This window comes from Lygodium microphyllum, chromosome 14 (assembly GCF_053477565.2).
Source record: "Lygodium microphyllum isolate KBCC chromosome 14, Lygodium_microphyllum_v1.1.10, whole genome shotgun sequence".
NCBI lineage: Eukaryota > Viridiplantae > Streptophyta > Polypodiopsida > Schizaeales > Lygodiaceae > Lygodium > Lygodium microphyllum.
In genome coordinates this window covers 5768448-5785147 of record NC_141148.1, presented here as the reverse complement: position 1 = coordinate 5785147, position 16700 = coordinate 5768448, and the positions used below count along the sequence as shown (strand labels likewise).

Below are 16700 nucleotides of genomic sequence, written 5' to 3'. Positions count from 1 at the left end.
CAGAGCCTGATGTGGAGTTGTGTCTGAACTCGACAGATAACACACACAGAGAGTAGAGAGCAATTGAAAGGAGAGAGTGAGCACGACACCTTTGATGTTCGGTACAATGACGAGACTAGTGTACCTCTTTAGGTTTTAGATAGATATATATGAAAGTATAAATGTGCTAAGGGTGTGTTCACACCCATGCACATATAAAAGACACGATGGTTCTTTATTCCCAACAACCTCCTACCTAAAGGCAATGTGCCTTAAGAGGATAAAAGAATCAGCTAAGTCTAGGTATGTACAAAGCTGAAATATATATACCTATCCAACTCCCATCATATGTCGGCAATGAGAAAACCGCTTTGCTGGAAGACCCTTCGTGAGAAGATTTGCAGGATTATCATCTGTATGCACTTTGACAAGCTCAATGCTCTCGCTGTCAAGTACATCTCTAATGAAGTGATACTTCACATGTATGTGCTTCGTCTTTGCATGAAAGACGGAATTCCATGCTAGCATGATAGCACTTTGACTATCACAATGAAGAACAGGTAACTCTCTAATGCCAAGCTCTCCCACCAGACGTGAAAGCCATAAAACCTCCTTGCATGCCTCAATGGCAGCCACATACTCTGCCTCTATAGTAGACAATGCAACACACTTTTGTAGCATGAAGATCCAAGAGACTACTCCTCCTGTGAAGGTAAACACATACCCAAAAGTGGACTTTCTGCAATCCGCATGACCAGCATAGTCTGTATTCGTAAAGCCAACGACAGATGCCTTTTGCTTTCCAAAGCAGATGCATAAATCCTTTGTGCCTTTGAGATATCTTATAAAACCTTTCACTGCTTCCCAATGCTTTTTACCAAGGTTTTCCATATATGTGCTAACCACTTCCACTGCAAAGGCAATGTCAGGACGTGTAGCAACCATAGCATACATCAAACTGCCAACAAGTGAAGCATATGGTATCTTGGCCATTTCAGCCTTTTCAATATCAGATGTAGGGCTGTCCTCTGCACTGATTTTCACATATGGAGGCAATGGAACCCCAATTGTTTTTCCCCCCTCCATATGGAAACGTTGCAAAACCTTTGAGATATACTCCTGCTAAGATAGATAGAGTAATCCTTTTGACCTATCTTTGAGTATTCACATGCCAAGAATGTGATTTGCATCACCAAGATCCTTCATGTCAGAGTTGCCATGAAGACTTTGCTTCAGTGAGTCCAAGGCATGAGTATCCTTGCCAGCAATCAGCATGTCATCAACATTCAAAACCAAGATAATCAGGCTGCCATCTGCTACCTTCTTGTTGTACAAGGAGTGATCCACTTGACTTCTATGAAAACCTTGAGACTGCATAAATGTATCAAACTTATGATACCATTCTCTTGGTGCTTGTTTCAGCCCATACAAAGTTCTTTTGAGTTTACATACCATCTTTTCTTTCCCTTTTTCCACAAACCGTTCAGGCTACTGCATATATATGTCTTCATGCAGAACACCATGTAAGAATGCAGTCTTTACATCCATCTGTATGAACTCCATATCTTCCGCTGCAACCAAGCCCAAAATGGTTCTCAATGTAGTCATCTTGAGTACAGGAGAGAAGATCTTATCAAAGTCAACTCCATGTTCCTACTTGTACCCCTTCACAATCAATCTTGCTTTGTACTTTGGCGAGGAACCAGAAGTGACCTTTATCTTGTAAACCCATTTGCATGGAAGGGTTTTCTGCCCTTTAGGCAACTGCACCAAGTCCCAAGTGCGATTTTTCTCAAGAGATTCCATTTCTGACAACATGGCTTTAGACCATTTCTTGCTGTCCTGTCTGTCCATTGCTTCCTTGAAGCAAGATGGTTCACCACAGTCTGTCAACATGACATAATTAGCAACATTCCATCTCTGACAACATGGCTTTAGACCATTTCTTGCTGTCATGTCTGTCCATTGCTTCCTAGAAGCAAGGCGGTTCACCACAGTTTGTCAACATGACATAATCAGCCACATTGTTTGCACCAGGAACGAATCTATCAGGTTGTCTAGTAGCCCTAGACGATCTCCGAACCCAATGATCATTGTTTGCTAGCTGTTAGGCTTGCAAATTTCCATTTTCAGCTTGCTGTCCTGGCATTTCAGCCTGCAAATCAGCATTAACAGCTTGCTATTATGGCTGTTCGTGCGCATCTAGTGGCTCATCATTATGGGCAATGGCTTGCTGATCATTTCCAACATTATTTTTTTGCATTTGCAGGTTCATTTACAGCAGGTATTTGTTGCTGTACAGCGGGCACATTTTGCTGTCCAAAAGGTATTTCTTCCCGGAATACAACCCTACGGACTTTCTCTATTCTTTCGAGTTGTTTGTGCATGCGATCTTCTCGGAAGATAACATCATTGCTGCGTACTACTTTTCTTTTCCCGGGATCCCATAATCTATACCCCATTTCACCTTCATCACCATATCCTAAGAAAATACATTTACAAGACTTTGACTTAAGTTTGCTACGTTCTTCCTTACGTATTTGCACAAATGCTTCGTAGCCAAACACTTTCAAGTGTGCATACGAAGATGGCTTACTCGACCACGCTTCTTGGGGAACTCCCCCCTCTTCCAAAAGGCGTGTTTGGTGACCAATTAATCAAGTGTACGGCAATTATAAGAGCCTTTGCCCAAAAACCATAAGGTAAAGCAGCATGAGACAGCATTGTATGGACCTTATCCTGTATGGTTCAATTCATACACTCTGCAACTCCATTTTGGGGTGGATTATGAGAAGCAGTGAGCTCTCTTTTTATCCCTTTGCTGTCACAAAATGCTTGAAAGGCCTTGGACATATATTCCTCACCATTGTCAGAGCGAAGACTCTTAAGTGTCTTATCAGTTTGATTCTCAACCAATGCCAAGAATTTTTAAAACTTCTCAAGCACTTTGTCCTTGCTACGAATAGGGTAAACCCATACCTTCCATATAGCATCATCAACAAAGGTTACAAAGTATTTCTTTCCCCCTAAAGATAACCTTGGCATTTGACATACATCGAAATGTACTAACTCTAGAGAAGATTTTAGGAAAAGAGACTTCTTATGAGACGTCTGTGCATGTTTACCATAAACACAATGATCACAATGCTCAAAATCAGCATAATGAAGACAAGGCAAGTAACCCAAACGAGAAAACACTTCATTCCAGTTTGACTCATGTGTCCCAACTAGCCATGCCACAAAGAAATACTTGGTTGCTCGGTCATGACAACAACATGGCCACACATACTAGATACATGGAGGGAATACAAGGTATCACTTTTACAACCTCTGGCAATCACTCTAGATCCCTTACAGATCTTCAAATTCGGATCACCAAAGGTGGTATGAAATCCATCTTCATCTAGTTGCCATGTGCTAATCAAGCTCTTCTTGAGCTGAGGTACATGCCGTACATGCTGAAACTGTGAAGACAGAACCATGCTGAGACTACAATTGCACACTGCCAATACTTGCAATGTCACATGCATAGTTGTTCCCAAGATGGACAACACCATGTCGACCCCTTGTATAGTCAGAAAACCACTCGCGATGAGGGGTGACATGAAAAGAAGCACTTGAATCTAGAATCCAAGTATGCATGTCATCATCCGTATGTGTAAGTAAAGCATGTGTACCAAAGTGTGAAGAGACAAAGAGTACGTCATTTCCACTCTCACTTTCATGAGTGACTACATTCATCTCTTTGATTTTGACACTGCTCTTCTTATGCTAACTATGTTTCTTCTCTTCCTTGCTATCATCTGTCTTCTTGCCCTTTCCTTTCTCTTTCTTCCATTTATAGCAATCACGTTTAGAGTGACCCTTCTTGCCACAATGATGGCATTCAACATCCTTACCACGTGATTTATTGCGTCCCTTGCTACCAAATTTGCCTTTCTGTTGTGGTCTGCCCCTAGTATGCAAAGCACTGGAAGACTTTAATGGATTCATTGTTTTGCCGATTCATTTCTTCCATGAGTAGAGCACTCTCTATATCAGCATACAAAAGGATCGCATTAGAATTGCTCATAGTAGTCCTGAATGTATCCCAACTTTCTGGCAGAGTGCAAAGCAAGAAGGTAGCCTTAAATTCTTCATCAATCAGGAACTTCAAGCCAACTAGCTGGCTGAAAATGGAGTTAAACTCACTCAAGTGAGTAGATATTGCTGTACCCTCTTTCATACACAAATCCATAAGCTTTTTCAGCCAATAAACTTTGCTTGCGACACTCTTCTATGCATACACTTCTTCCAATCGAGTCCAAATAGCACAAGCAGAATCCAAACCTTCAATGTTAAACAACAAGGCATTAGAAATCGATAGCTCGATGATTGAGCGTGCAAGCTCATTTAACTCATCCCAATCTTCGTGTTCCATATCTGCGGGCTTTGCCCCTTTGGTCTTAATTGGCCTTGCTTGCTTCTTCTGCAATAGGATGTTATAGCACTGTTTTTGCCAAACTGTGAAGTTATGTTCTCCGTCAAGCTTCTTAATGTGCATGAGATTATTGTTGTCACTACTGCCAGCCATGATTTTCAGCCCAAATGTGACCAATAAACTCAACAAATGGAGACCTAAACTATCACACAAATGACCAAGGTACGAAAAGTACCAACCAGCAATAAATAATCACGCAAAAGCAGAAACTTCAGATATGCAAATAAATTTTCAGAAGCACCAAACCTTGTGCTATAGCACTCAATTGATTATAGCTGTTCCAAGGACAAATACATAACATCACATGAGAAGTCCCAAATTTTAGCTGCAATTTCTGTTGTACATGCACCCACGGGCACAAAATTTGACTCGCATGGTCAAAAGCCCCAAAATTTTTGTGCTCAAAGCATCAACCATACATGTGCACTGTCTCTGGCATGGTAGGAATAGGCCAATTTGCCAAAATCGAGCAATTTTAGAAAACCCCCCCAAATTTTTCCAAGTGCTAGATGTCCAAATTGCATGGAATTAAACCCACATGTACATAAGATGACCAAATGGCACACAAATTTCACCCAAATAGCAAAAGCCCTAAATTGCACGAGGTCCTATGTGCATCAATGTCGAGAAATTGGGCAAATTTCAGCCCAATTCTTGCATGTACATGAAAAGCCCCAAATGTCGGAGGCAAAATGTCACAAATTTCTGCAATTTCTAAGACAAATATCACTGTTGTGTCTTACTCGCATCAAATCTAGACAAATCCCCAAATTTCTCAGGTTTGATGTGCACAAATTTCAATGAAATTGAAGAAATTCCACTAAAATGTGAGTAGCCCCAAAATTTCTCGGGCAAATGTGCACAAAATGTGCAATTTTTGAGTCGGATTGTCCTGAACTTTGCTGAAATTCCCAAATCGGAGAAAAACCCCAATTTTCTTGGGCAAAATTTCATGTTGTGCCTATGCGTTTAAATGGCCAGCAAAATAATGGCAAAATTTGAGGAGAAATTTTTGAAGAGAAAAAAAAAAAAGATGTGATGAGCCTGGAAATGTGACGAGCCTGTCGTGGCGTTGACGAGGACTCGTCGAGTCTACTGCCTAGCCTGTGAACTGTCGCTGGACTGTCTTGCTGCCTACCGATGTATCTGCGACCTGTCGACTGCCCATCGAACTTGCTGCCTAGGCTGAGGCCTGTCACCCCGATTGTTTGCTACATGTCGACGTGTCCGCCTGCCTATCCGTCCCTTTGCGACCTGTATGCCTGCCTGCCTATCGTGGCCGCCTGCAACCTGGTGTCTCCTCCTTAACTCTCCCTAATTGTCGCACGCCTTGAGTATCGCCTATCACCTGAGGCGTGTTACTTCTTGCCAGTTACCTCACGCCTGTAATCCACTCTGATACCAGTTTGGCAGAGCTTGACGCGGAGCAGAGTCTGAACGCGACAGATCACACACATAGAGAGTAGAGAGTAGTCGAAAGGAGAGAATGAGCACGACACCTTTGATGTTCAGTACAATGACAAGACTAGTGTACCTCTTTAGGTTTTTAGATAGATATATATGAAAGTACAAATGTGTTAAGGCTGTGTTCACACCCGTGCACATATAAAAGGCACGATGGCCCTTTATTCCCAACAAATTTCTTCAATTGCCCTTCATCTAAAGAAGGAAATGACAGAGGATTGCTAAGGGACTATTTGTAGATGAGTATCTTTTGAATGTAGCTCTGATGGCAATTTCATTTGTGCCACAGCTTCAAAAGGGGCGTTAAACCCTAGTGCGATTGGCGAGCCCTCCTCTTCTATCGCCATCTCTCACTAAGGTAGAGAAGAAAATCTACTACCTCTGTCCTATTGCAATGCACAATTAGCTATTGCCCATCTCAAAGCTAATACAGGAGCTCCCCCTTCCTCCCTTAGCATGTGAATTTGCAGCATTAATCAATTAATTTTCAGAATTTAACTTTTGAAAGTTAATTAATTTTTCATTTGTCCTTGCCCAAAAACTAGTTGGTGCCCCTTCACTTCTAAGGTCTTAATCCCCATGGAACATTAAGTTGTTCCAAACATTAATTGGCATAGGACTAGCATTCATTGACACTAGGCACCCACAAATACTTGTCCACCGTAAATTTACACGTCTTTTGCCAATGCCAACAGCTGTTCATTCGGGGCACTTCGGCTATCACTGTGACTTAATAGGTTTGCAGTTTGCATGTGCACCTCACATGTGCACAACCAAATAATGCTAAAGCTGGGCATTGAAATACATGTGTCCATGACAGAACTCCCCCTTGAACTTCTTGCAATCATCCCCGATTGCATTGCAATGTGACATCAAGGCTTCAATGACCACTAGGAATACATGTCAGCATCATTGTCACACAACATGTGCACCTATTCCTTAACAATGCTCATGCCCTTTGCATGTTTCAAACTAGAGTCACTTAAGCAAGTTAGGATCTACACATGAATCATAACCACTATTAGAATCCTGAGGGATGGATACACATGCCAAAACCCAACATTGTTCTAACCACCAAGGCAAAGTCATGCAGAATTTGAGCATAAACAATGCCTTGTAGAGCAATGATATACCACATGATACCCATGTAAAGCACATCAACTACAAACCATATGTAACTTAGGCAAATATACTTCTCTTGTATGACCTTCAAATGTACATTGTGTACCATGCATGTGTCTCATGCATGTCTTGCAAATGTACATCACATCCAAATATATATTCCATGCACTCCATACATGTCAGCAACCTTGCAAATGTATAGTTTCAAAGCCTAGGTGCAAACCATGTGCATCTTCATACTAGTCTAGCTCACAGTGGACTAGTACATTGAATAGTGATCCCAATGGCAAAAATATTTTTAGCATATAGTACTCTGGATGCAAACCAAATGCATCAGAGATCCACTAGATAAGTGAGCTCTCCATCACTAAAGAAAGGGTGCAACCTCCCCCTTGAGCATTGAGCAATACTTGGGACCCTCTATGCTCTCATGAACTCGAATGAGCCTAATTCAAAGTCGGCTCTAATTGAAGCTCATCAAGGTAAAGTGCAACATTGAGGATGATCTGGCAGTTCACCCTCCTCCATCCCTTTTCATCATCCATAGGTGAAACAATCTTGAAATTTCATCAAGTAGCATGTGGAAACTTTGTCTCCCCAAAATCCACACTAGGTTCTAGGCCTTTTTCTCTTATACAATACTTCCCTATTTGCTCTGAAAGCTGGACAACATGATAGGAATAATGGGCAGCAATGCCTCCCAAAACTTCTTATTGTGTTGCCTTTTAGTGCTGCTAGTGTCTATTAACAGATTGAAGGCATGATCTTGGTAATCACCTAAGGCTTGCACATTAGAATCTTGATGATTTTTACCTTATGAATTGAGCTGCTAACTTTGTTGGGGTGCCATAATTGCATGAAAGAACTAGCAAAACTCGTAAATATTTTTGATTTTACAAATGGGAACAGAAAGCAAATAGAGTGACAAATGCTTTTTAGTCATATTTTGCCTCTCTATGCTACTGTGTAGCCAATGTTATTGCTTGAATTAGTTTGTAGGGCTTAGCATATATGCTGTGTATTCATGGTGTGTATTAGTACTTGTTCTTTCCCTCTTGCTTCACACACATCTGCTTTGGTGCTCTCTTTTGGAGCCATAGATCGTTTATTTGACATCCAGTCAACCCTATCAAGTTTTTCTGATACTATTTTTTTCTGATCTAGATACAGAAAGTCATTTCAAGCTACTATGCCTTCTATGAATTACCTCCTATGGGCTTGTCTAGAAAATCGAGGTTGCAGTTGAATGTGAACTGTGAGGGCTTGATCTCCTATTTCAAGAATCAGGAGGACCATTTAACTTCCTTTGTTCTGAGCACACAAAGAGCTTGAGAATTTGCTTTCTTTGTACTTGCTTGATGCTGTTAAAAATTGTTTGCAGGTGACGAACCTACAAAACATGTTAACTTCTGCTGAACTTGCTTGATAATATTAAATAACTCTTTACAGGTGATGAACCTAGCAAAGCTGATGTCTTGTGGACAAGTATGCAGATTGATGATGATCTTAGGAAAGAATTTGACTTGCGAGATGATCAATACATAAACCAGTTCCCATTTGAAGCTTGCATTGTTATGAAGCATCATCTTGCTCAGACAATCCAACAGGTATTTCAATACATTGATAGAATTTCTTTTAGATTGTGTTGTTCAAATTGGCTTTCAAATTTCCATCTTGTCATAGGGCGACCAGGTTTACTACAATTCATCAGATAAGAGAAAACAACCCCTTCTCTAAATGATCTATTCAGAGACATGGAGGACCACATCTTAGGGTAGATACCTTATCTATCTTCTGACAGATTTGTTCAGACATCTCTGATATCATAGGGAAGTGGCAAACCTTCAGAGTTGCCCAGAGACATTTAGAGACAGAGACTTAAGAGCCCTCAGAGAGAGATGCGCCATGACTTAGTCATAGAGGCTGTCTCTCCCAATTGGTTCACTGGGGATCAAATTGATGGCAAGTGGAAAGGAATCTGTTAGTAGGGGAGATGTGTTGCTAGTAGTTGTGGCTATGCAGGAGGTTAGGCCCATCCTAGTTGTAGGAGCTAGCAGTCCGTTAATAAACAAGGATTTGGGTGGTGGCTCACAATGACAAAAGTAAGTGTACACTTGGCCAAGTTGGAGAATGTGGGCTTATGAAAAGAGACCTCTCAGGGAATAGTATGGGATCCAAGAGAGGAGATCCTTTTCAACAAAAGCTATGAGCTATTTCCTTTTTATGGCTTATCAAAGGAGATCTCTTCGGAGAATAATGTGGGATCCAAGGGATGAGATCCTTCAGCAAACAGGCCATAGATTATTGGGCTACCTTAAGCTCAAAGATCCCTTTGTAGATTTGGACAGAGTCTATTCAACCTTTGTAGGCAGATGGGATAGACTTAGGGTGATTCAAAGAGCATGCATGAGAGATGGGTGACATTCCTTGCCACATGGGATTTGGACACCTTTCTCCTTAATTCATCTAAAGTCTTGGCAATTTACTCCTGATGATAGATTTTCCATTAGCTCAACGGGCCAACCTTTTTCCTTGAGATTAGTCAGCCTAGAAGGTTGATCTTGTAGTCGCATGGAATGGGAAATGGGAACAGGGAATGGGAAGCGGGGATGGCCACAAATTGCCATTCCATGTGGTTATATAGTCACATGCAATAGGCATGAAACACGGAATGGGAATCGGGAATGGGGAACGGGAACAGGGGACCCAAAAATGGCCATTCCATGTGACTATGGTTGATCTTTTTTTCATTTATTGTGTACTTACCATACATTCTAGTTCAATTTCTCTAAGCTAGATGAAGAGCAAACATGTCTTGCAAAGTGACTTCAAGGGTTGATTTTTGGGCTGTTGCCAAGGGAACTTCCACTGAAGGGCATGACAACCATGACATTGATCTTGTGCCAGGAGGTACTCCACTCGATAGAGCACCATATAGAATGAGTGCAGCCAAAGAGGAAGAGATTACAACTCAGACAAATGATTTGCTAAAGAAGGGGTGTTTCAGCCAGCTCATACCCCCTTTTGTTTACTGCTTTTGATTTAGGAAAATGATGATTTATCGTAGATGTGCATAAACTACCATGCATTGAATAAGAATACCTTAACAAATCAATTCCCCATACCAAGGATCAATAATGTCAGTGATCTGTTAGAGGCATGTGTAATTTCCAGTTGGATAGATTTAAGGAGTGGGTATCATCAAATATGCATTAAACAAGATCAGAAACACATTGGGCTTGTATGAACTCTTAGCTATGCCATTTGGGGCTTACAAATGGTCTTGCAACTTTCAATCACATGATGGATAGAATCTTTCAATCATATAGGAAGGCAATGGGGGTCAGTTTGCATTTTCAGAAGAGGGATATTTTGCTAGCATGTAAATTTACTCCTAGCTCTACGCATGAAGTACATTGTGTTAGCCATGTAGGACATGGGCAACATCTTGGAATTCCAAATTGCCAAAGGTTAGAAGTGAAACTTTTATTTTAGAAGCCAGAAAAATGGTCCAAAAGTTTTGGGTAGCAACATTAATGGACTAAGGTTTGAGTAGCCACTTAAAACTTAATGTTTGGGCAGCCCAAGGATATCTTACTATCAGAAAATTAGGGTAGGATTTTGAACATTTCCTTCTATTTGGGGCTAGATGCAAACTAGAGCAGCCATCTAGGGTGCATTCAGGCTGAGATGAGGCCATTCTGAAGAAAGAGAGGTGACACTTGAGAAGAACTGAGGAACAGCATGGTTACCTGTGCAACCAGCATTGTGTTTATCCGGGAATGCATCATGATCAGCTGGAGAGCATCATTCCACCTAGGACAAAATCTTTGTGCTGAATGAAGTGGCTGTGTGACACTTTCTCTTTCCTTCTCTGGCATTGCACTACTGAATTGGATCAATTTAGATTTGTATGTCATCCTCTGTCTTCTCCTAGCACACTTTTGCTTAACAGATGTGATTAGAGCTGTATGCTGTCATAAAGGCCTGCGTTTGTGGATAGAAATCACTTTTGGAAGAGAACTGAACAGTTGGCTTCCTTCTCTGGCATTGCACTATTGGTGGGATCAGCTTAGATTTGTATGCCATCCTCTCTCTCTTCTTCTGGCACACTTTTGCTTAACAGAGGTGAGTAGAGCTGTATGCCGTCATAAAGGCCTGCATTTGTGGATAGAAATCACTTTCGGAAGAGAACTGAACAGTTGGCTGTGCTTATTTTGATCTAGAGTTGGAATCCGGGCATGCATGCAGCCATGCAATCATCAGTAGAGCTGTGCACTGAATGGTAATGCATGGTGGTTCTTGAAAGAGAGCTCTTGGCTCAGTTTTTTCTTGTAAAAGGCCACTTTTTGTGAGAAGAATTGATAGCAAGGTCAAGGGGCAAAGATGAACTCGTTTTTAAGAGCATGCATCATAGATTCAAGGTCAAAACGTGGTCTGATTTGCTGCTGTGTTTGGATTTTCAGGGTGCTTTGTCAAATGTAATAGTTGTGATTGCTACAAGTGGTATTTGAGCCGATAATCATTTGCAAGTATTAGTCTGGAACTCTTTACCACCTTGGTGTCAGCTTGCGTACCCCAAATTGAGAAGTGCTTTAGTGAATTACAGAAATATTCCTAGCCATGCCAAGGTGTGAGGCCAATAAGTATCATCTTTCTGGTGTAAGATCATTCGTAGCTCCAGAGTTGTGGAGCTATGAATTACAGAACTGTGGAGCTACGAATTATGGAAATATTCCTAGGCATGCCAAGGTGTGGGACCAATAAGTATCGTCTTTCTAGTGTAAGAGCATTCGTAGCTCCACTGTTGTAACTCAATTGTTAGGCCAATTAGTGTCGTTTTCCGAGTGTGGGAGCATTCTAGCTCCTATGTTGTTCGTTAATGGTTTGCTAATTTACAATTCAAGCTCATTGTGCTCTGCTAGCAAGGAGTCCAGACAATGTGCCTCTGTTTCTTGAGTGGCTCTGCAAGTGGAGCCACAATCAAGGCATAATCCTTGATGAAGACGTGGTACCAACATGTGAAGCCAAGGAATTCTCAAATCTTCTTGACAATGATGTCTTAGGAGGTGGCCAATCTTGCATATCCTTAACCTTAGCTGGGTTCACAGCAATCCCTTCTTCTGAAACTATAAACCCAAAGTATTCATTTTGCTTCTTGAAGAGAGCACAATTGCTCTTCTTGGCATAGAGTTTGTTTGCCCTTGGGTTTTTAGGACAATGTGCAAGTGAATCAAATGGTCTTCCTCGTCTTTAGAGTAAGTTAGGACATCATCAAAGAAGACTAGGACAAACTCATCCGAGTAAGCCCTGAAAATATCCTGCACTAATTTGTTGAAGGAAGTTGGTGCAATATAATGCTACTTCCTGTGAGTTCCATTGGAGCCGATTTGACACAATGTACTATGAGGTCAAAGGTCTCTTCCTTAGGTCGTTTTGATGGGGATTCAGACCATTTTTTAGGGTGATAGAGTCTCCATATTAGTGTTGTGTTGGACTTCTTTTCGTGGAGCTGCACCAACATGGAGGACACTCCTTGGAATCGTATGGGAGGCACCTTATAGTTGTAGTTCAAGAAACTGTTGCATACTTATGTGCTCCACCTGCAGAGCCACTCAAGAAACATGCACGTATCATAGGTCACTTTCACCTTTTGCAAACATCAATATACCTTTCTTCTTTATCATGCGACATCATTCCATTTGTACTACATATTATGTCTAATAGATCACTTAGCCTTTTGCACATGTCAATAAACCTTTTTTTCTTTTCCTTTCTCTATGTCCCTCACGGATTCATCTCACTCTCTCCTCACAAATTCTTGAGAACTTATAGATTTGTCTAGGGAGTAATTTTTGTTTTTATGCTTCTTCCTCTAGAGACAGCTCCTTATTGCAAATATGGTTGCCTCCATGCTTAGCAGCAGCACAAATGCCTTTGAACTCCACAATGCATTTGCTTTATCTGAATCATCACATGGAGTGCCATAGCTTGGCTAACAAATATGGTTTTTCTATTAAGAATGAGGATGTACTTGATCCATGCACCTATAGTGTTTCTTCTCCCAACATTGGTAGTGTCCTCCTATAGCATTGGTTCGCCTCCCATTTTCCTCTGGCTACGTCAAGGGAGCAAAAGAAGCCAATAGACAACCACGACTGATGATCTTTAAGAAAGCTCATGTCTCCTTTGATGAAAACTTGACCAATGAGCACTCTCCAAAGAGAGACCTTGCACTTGAATGGAGCCTTGTTCAACCAGCCTTCCATTACAATCATTTTCCACCAAGCCTCAGATTTATGCAGGCTTCAAACGGAAGTGGCTTTGGTGACCAGCCAAAAATGATCCTTAATCATGAGATGATGCTCTTGATTAGCCCGCAAAATCCCAATCCTGCCAAAGACAATCAGAATCAAGGGTAAGAAAGGACTGTGTAGGCTGCAACACCCTCTCAATCTAGCCCCGTAAGTCATTGTATCCGTGAGGGATCTAAAAAAGCCTCTGAGATGTCCAGATAGATATCGGCACACTACAGCTTACTAGAGTGACATCAGCAACAAAACACAAACCCAGACATGCCATACGATTAAATTTTGGCAGGTTCTTCCATTTCCCATCCCAAGAGAGCAGCCTTGACACAGCCAACAATTCCATCTAAAAGGATTTAGCCAAGGGAGATGTCGAGAAATGGGTATTAGTGTTAAGGACATGCTTATGCTCTCTCTCTCTCTCTCTCTCTGTGTGTGTGTGTGTGTGTGTGTGTGTGTGTGTGCATGTGTGTGTTTTTTGGTCAGTCTGTTTTGGACAGAAGTCAGGGTTTGAGCAAACCCTATGTCTGTTTTGGGATTGCACTTGGGCTTCTGCTTGCACTTAAGGCTATGAAGAAGCAAGCCTCGTGAGTTTCAAGTGCAATCCCAAAAGGTGAATTGTGATGCTTAATATGAGTCATGAATGCATTGGTCATTCCCTGTAGTTACCCTCTCAAAAGACTGAGCTCTCAGCCTGCTAATCGCTCTCTAAGTGCATACACTCACATTCTCAACCAGATGAAAGTGTATCTACTTAGAAAAACTGAGTATGTGAGCCTTGACACCAAATTTCTCTATTAGCAATGCTGCAAATTGGAAAGTTACACAGAGGGAAGGAAATGGATCAGGCCAAGGCTTCAATTCACTCCTCAGTGATAGCTATATTCATCAATATTCAGATGTTTCTCTCTTCATAGAGCTTGGCTGGTTCTCACCTTCATTAGCTGTAATCTTGTCTGCACGATTCGTTCACCCACCATGTGGATCAAACTTCTAAACGTACGCTATCAGACTTGAACTAGGTTCCTTGAACCACATCAACATGTGCACTGTGCTTTTAGCTTCCAAATGCCTGGTAAGTGACCACCTTATTAAAGTCCACAGGCATGTGTGGACTTGTGTCTGAGTTCAAGAGTCACGGAGGGCATAACATGGAGTTTGAATCTCAATTGCTCTAGCTATGACCAAGGTAAGACAATGACAAGTCAAGATCTACTGTACCTGCATGAATTCATACTCACAAAGGTGGCTGGGAGAGATCACTGTGAGATTCAAAGTAGGAAGAATCATTTTTTAGACACAGGGGGTTTCAACACTTTACTTTGTTTAGCAATTCCTCGTTTGATTTGGCGCTACAGATGATAGGTGTAGGTTGGACTCTGCCACTCTTCCTTGATAAATTGTACAACTGAATGTAGCACATTGTTTGTCATACAAACACCATCTTGTTTGTATAATTATACTGCTTGTTTGTATAAATTGTACAACTGAATGTAGCACATTGTTTGTCAAACTTGATGATGCAGGCATATGGTGCCCCACCTTGGCTTCAAGCTACATATAATATGGAGACACAGCTACCTGCCCTTATTGGTGATTACTTTGTCCGTGAGAAGGAAGGAAGAAATAACTTGTGGATTGTTAAGCCATGGAATATGGCACGGACTATTGATACCTCAATAACAGACCACTTGCCTGCTTTAATTAGGCAAGTTGAGACAGGACCCAAGATATGCCAAAAGTATGTTGAAAGGCCTGCTCTTTATCAGGGGAAGAAGTTTGATCTGCGATACATAGTTCTACTGAGGAGTCTGCGGCCATTTGAAATATATCTTAGTGATGTATTTTGGGTATATTTCTTAACTAACTGCCTTGGTGTGTATAGTTTTACATTATTCAACTATGAATTGGTTTATGATGGTTTTAACATTAGACTATTCAATCATTAAATCGTGCTGCAATGGTGTCAATATGTGACATTGATACATGTGCAGCCTTACTCAGGATACTTCAGCACAAGATGTAGGAGCAAGCCAGTCTCACAAGATTGAAGCCAGCCCACAGTCTTCACAAGGGGACTCCAGTGCAGCCCCCTGCATACACCCGGCTGATGCCTTCCCACTGATTTGTTTGGCTTTGAATACAAAGCTCCGCCACTTGGATAGAATGAAGCCCCTCCAGGCATCATCCATGGCTTGTAAATTTGTTGGAGATTACAATCCATACTCAAAGGATTCCATCCATTCAGCTTATATTGGCACCCCGGCTAGGGTTCCACGAGTGGCACCTGTGGGAAAGCAGTGCCTCAAAGTTCACTTCGGTTCACCCTAGCAGATGGAGGAGGCACCCACCGCTGGCCCACTTGATGTCAGAGTTTCAATAGCGTACTTATGACTGATGGGTTGTGGGAAAGGAGTATCCTACACTTGGGGATTTCATTGCCATCAGACAAGTAGTTTACTCCCTATCTATCCTCAATAGCCAGTGTGTTTGATCCATCGATACCCTTCATTTGGTCATTAGGATGCCATCCGTTCACAAAGGATTTCTTCTCATGTCAGTCTTCTCATAGGGTCTCCCTAGGTAGTGCTTGACTTGCAGGATGATGGGCCATTTTGTAGCAGCTTGCCCCAAGACACATCAGCAGACTTCTATCCAAGATGAGAGAGGCGTCAAACCTTGGTGTTTATTTTTTGCAAATAAAGTGTGGCTAATTATATTACTTTAGAAAAAACCTGAGTACAAGGAAGTGCTCATGCTCAACAGACTAGCTAGAGTTGATCAGAGTCACAGATATATCAAGTATACAAGCCTCTCAGGGCAGTCTAGGGGGGATGGGGGCAAGAAGCCATGGAGGGGGGTGTATCACCATCTGGGGCTGCCTGCTTGCATCATGAAAAACAGGTTTTGGCCGCCCCAAGTGCGCATGAATTGAGATCGGAGCTCCTGCTAAGCTCGAGACTTGCCCTGCACCTGGTCCCATCAACCATGGAGGGAGTGGATGATGGAGGTCCAGAGCTCTGCTAAAGTATACTGTACTGAAATTCTCTCCCTGCCAAAAACCTCCTAACGTCGCGCCTTCCAGAAATGCTATCCAATAAGACTCCCAATGATCTCCCATACCTCAAAGCGGTCTGCTGTGGGCTCCAGTACCTGGTGGATGGGTAGAGCCTCCAAGCCAACAACTGCGCACGACCCAACCTCAATAAGAAAGATCGTGTCCTACATCCCAACCTCATACAGAAGGTGACAACCCTGGCTAATTGTCTGGTAGAGCAGAGAGCTTTCCATGAGATACATCCAAGGCTGGGTGCTATGCGGTAGAGGATGCGGCATGCTCCTCTCTA

General features: G+C 41.9%; 1 protein-coding gene across 3 annotated transcripts in view; it reads left to right on the top strand.

Annotated features, from left to right (window-relative positions):
* Positions 1-16700, top strand: part of LOC148025279 (tubulin-tyrosine ligase) — a 185185-nt gene that overhangs the window by 142027 nt on the left and 26458 nt on the right. For all 3 annotated transcript variants that reach the window (XR_015693037.1, XM_087692282.1, XM_087692281.1), the window contains 2 exons: positions 8495-8652; positions 14880-15203. Coding sequence is in view for 2 of the 3 variants with exons in the window: in XM_087692282.1 (XP_087548408.1) it covers positions 8495-8652; positions 14880-15203 (482 nt within the window). In the remaining variant the exon portion in view is untranslated. The remainder of the gene's footprint in view (positions 1-8494; positions 8653-14879; positions 15204-16700) is intronic.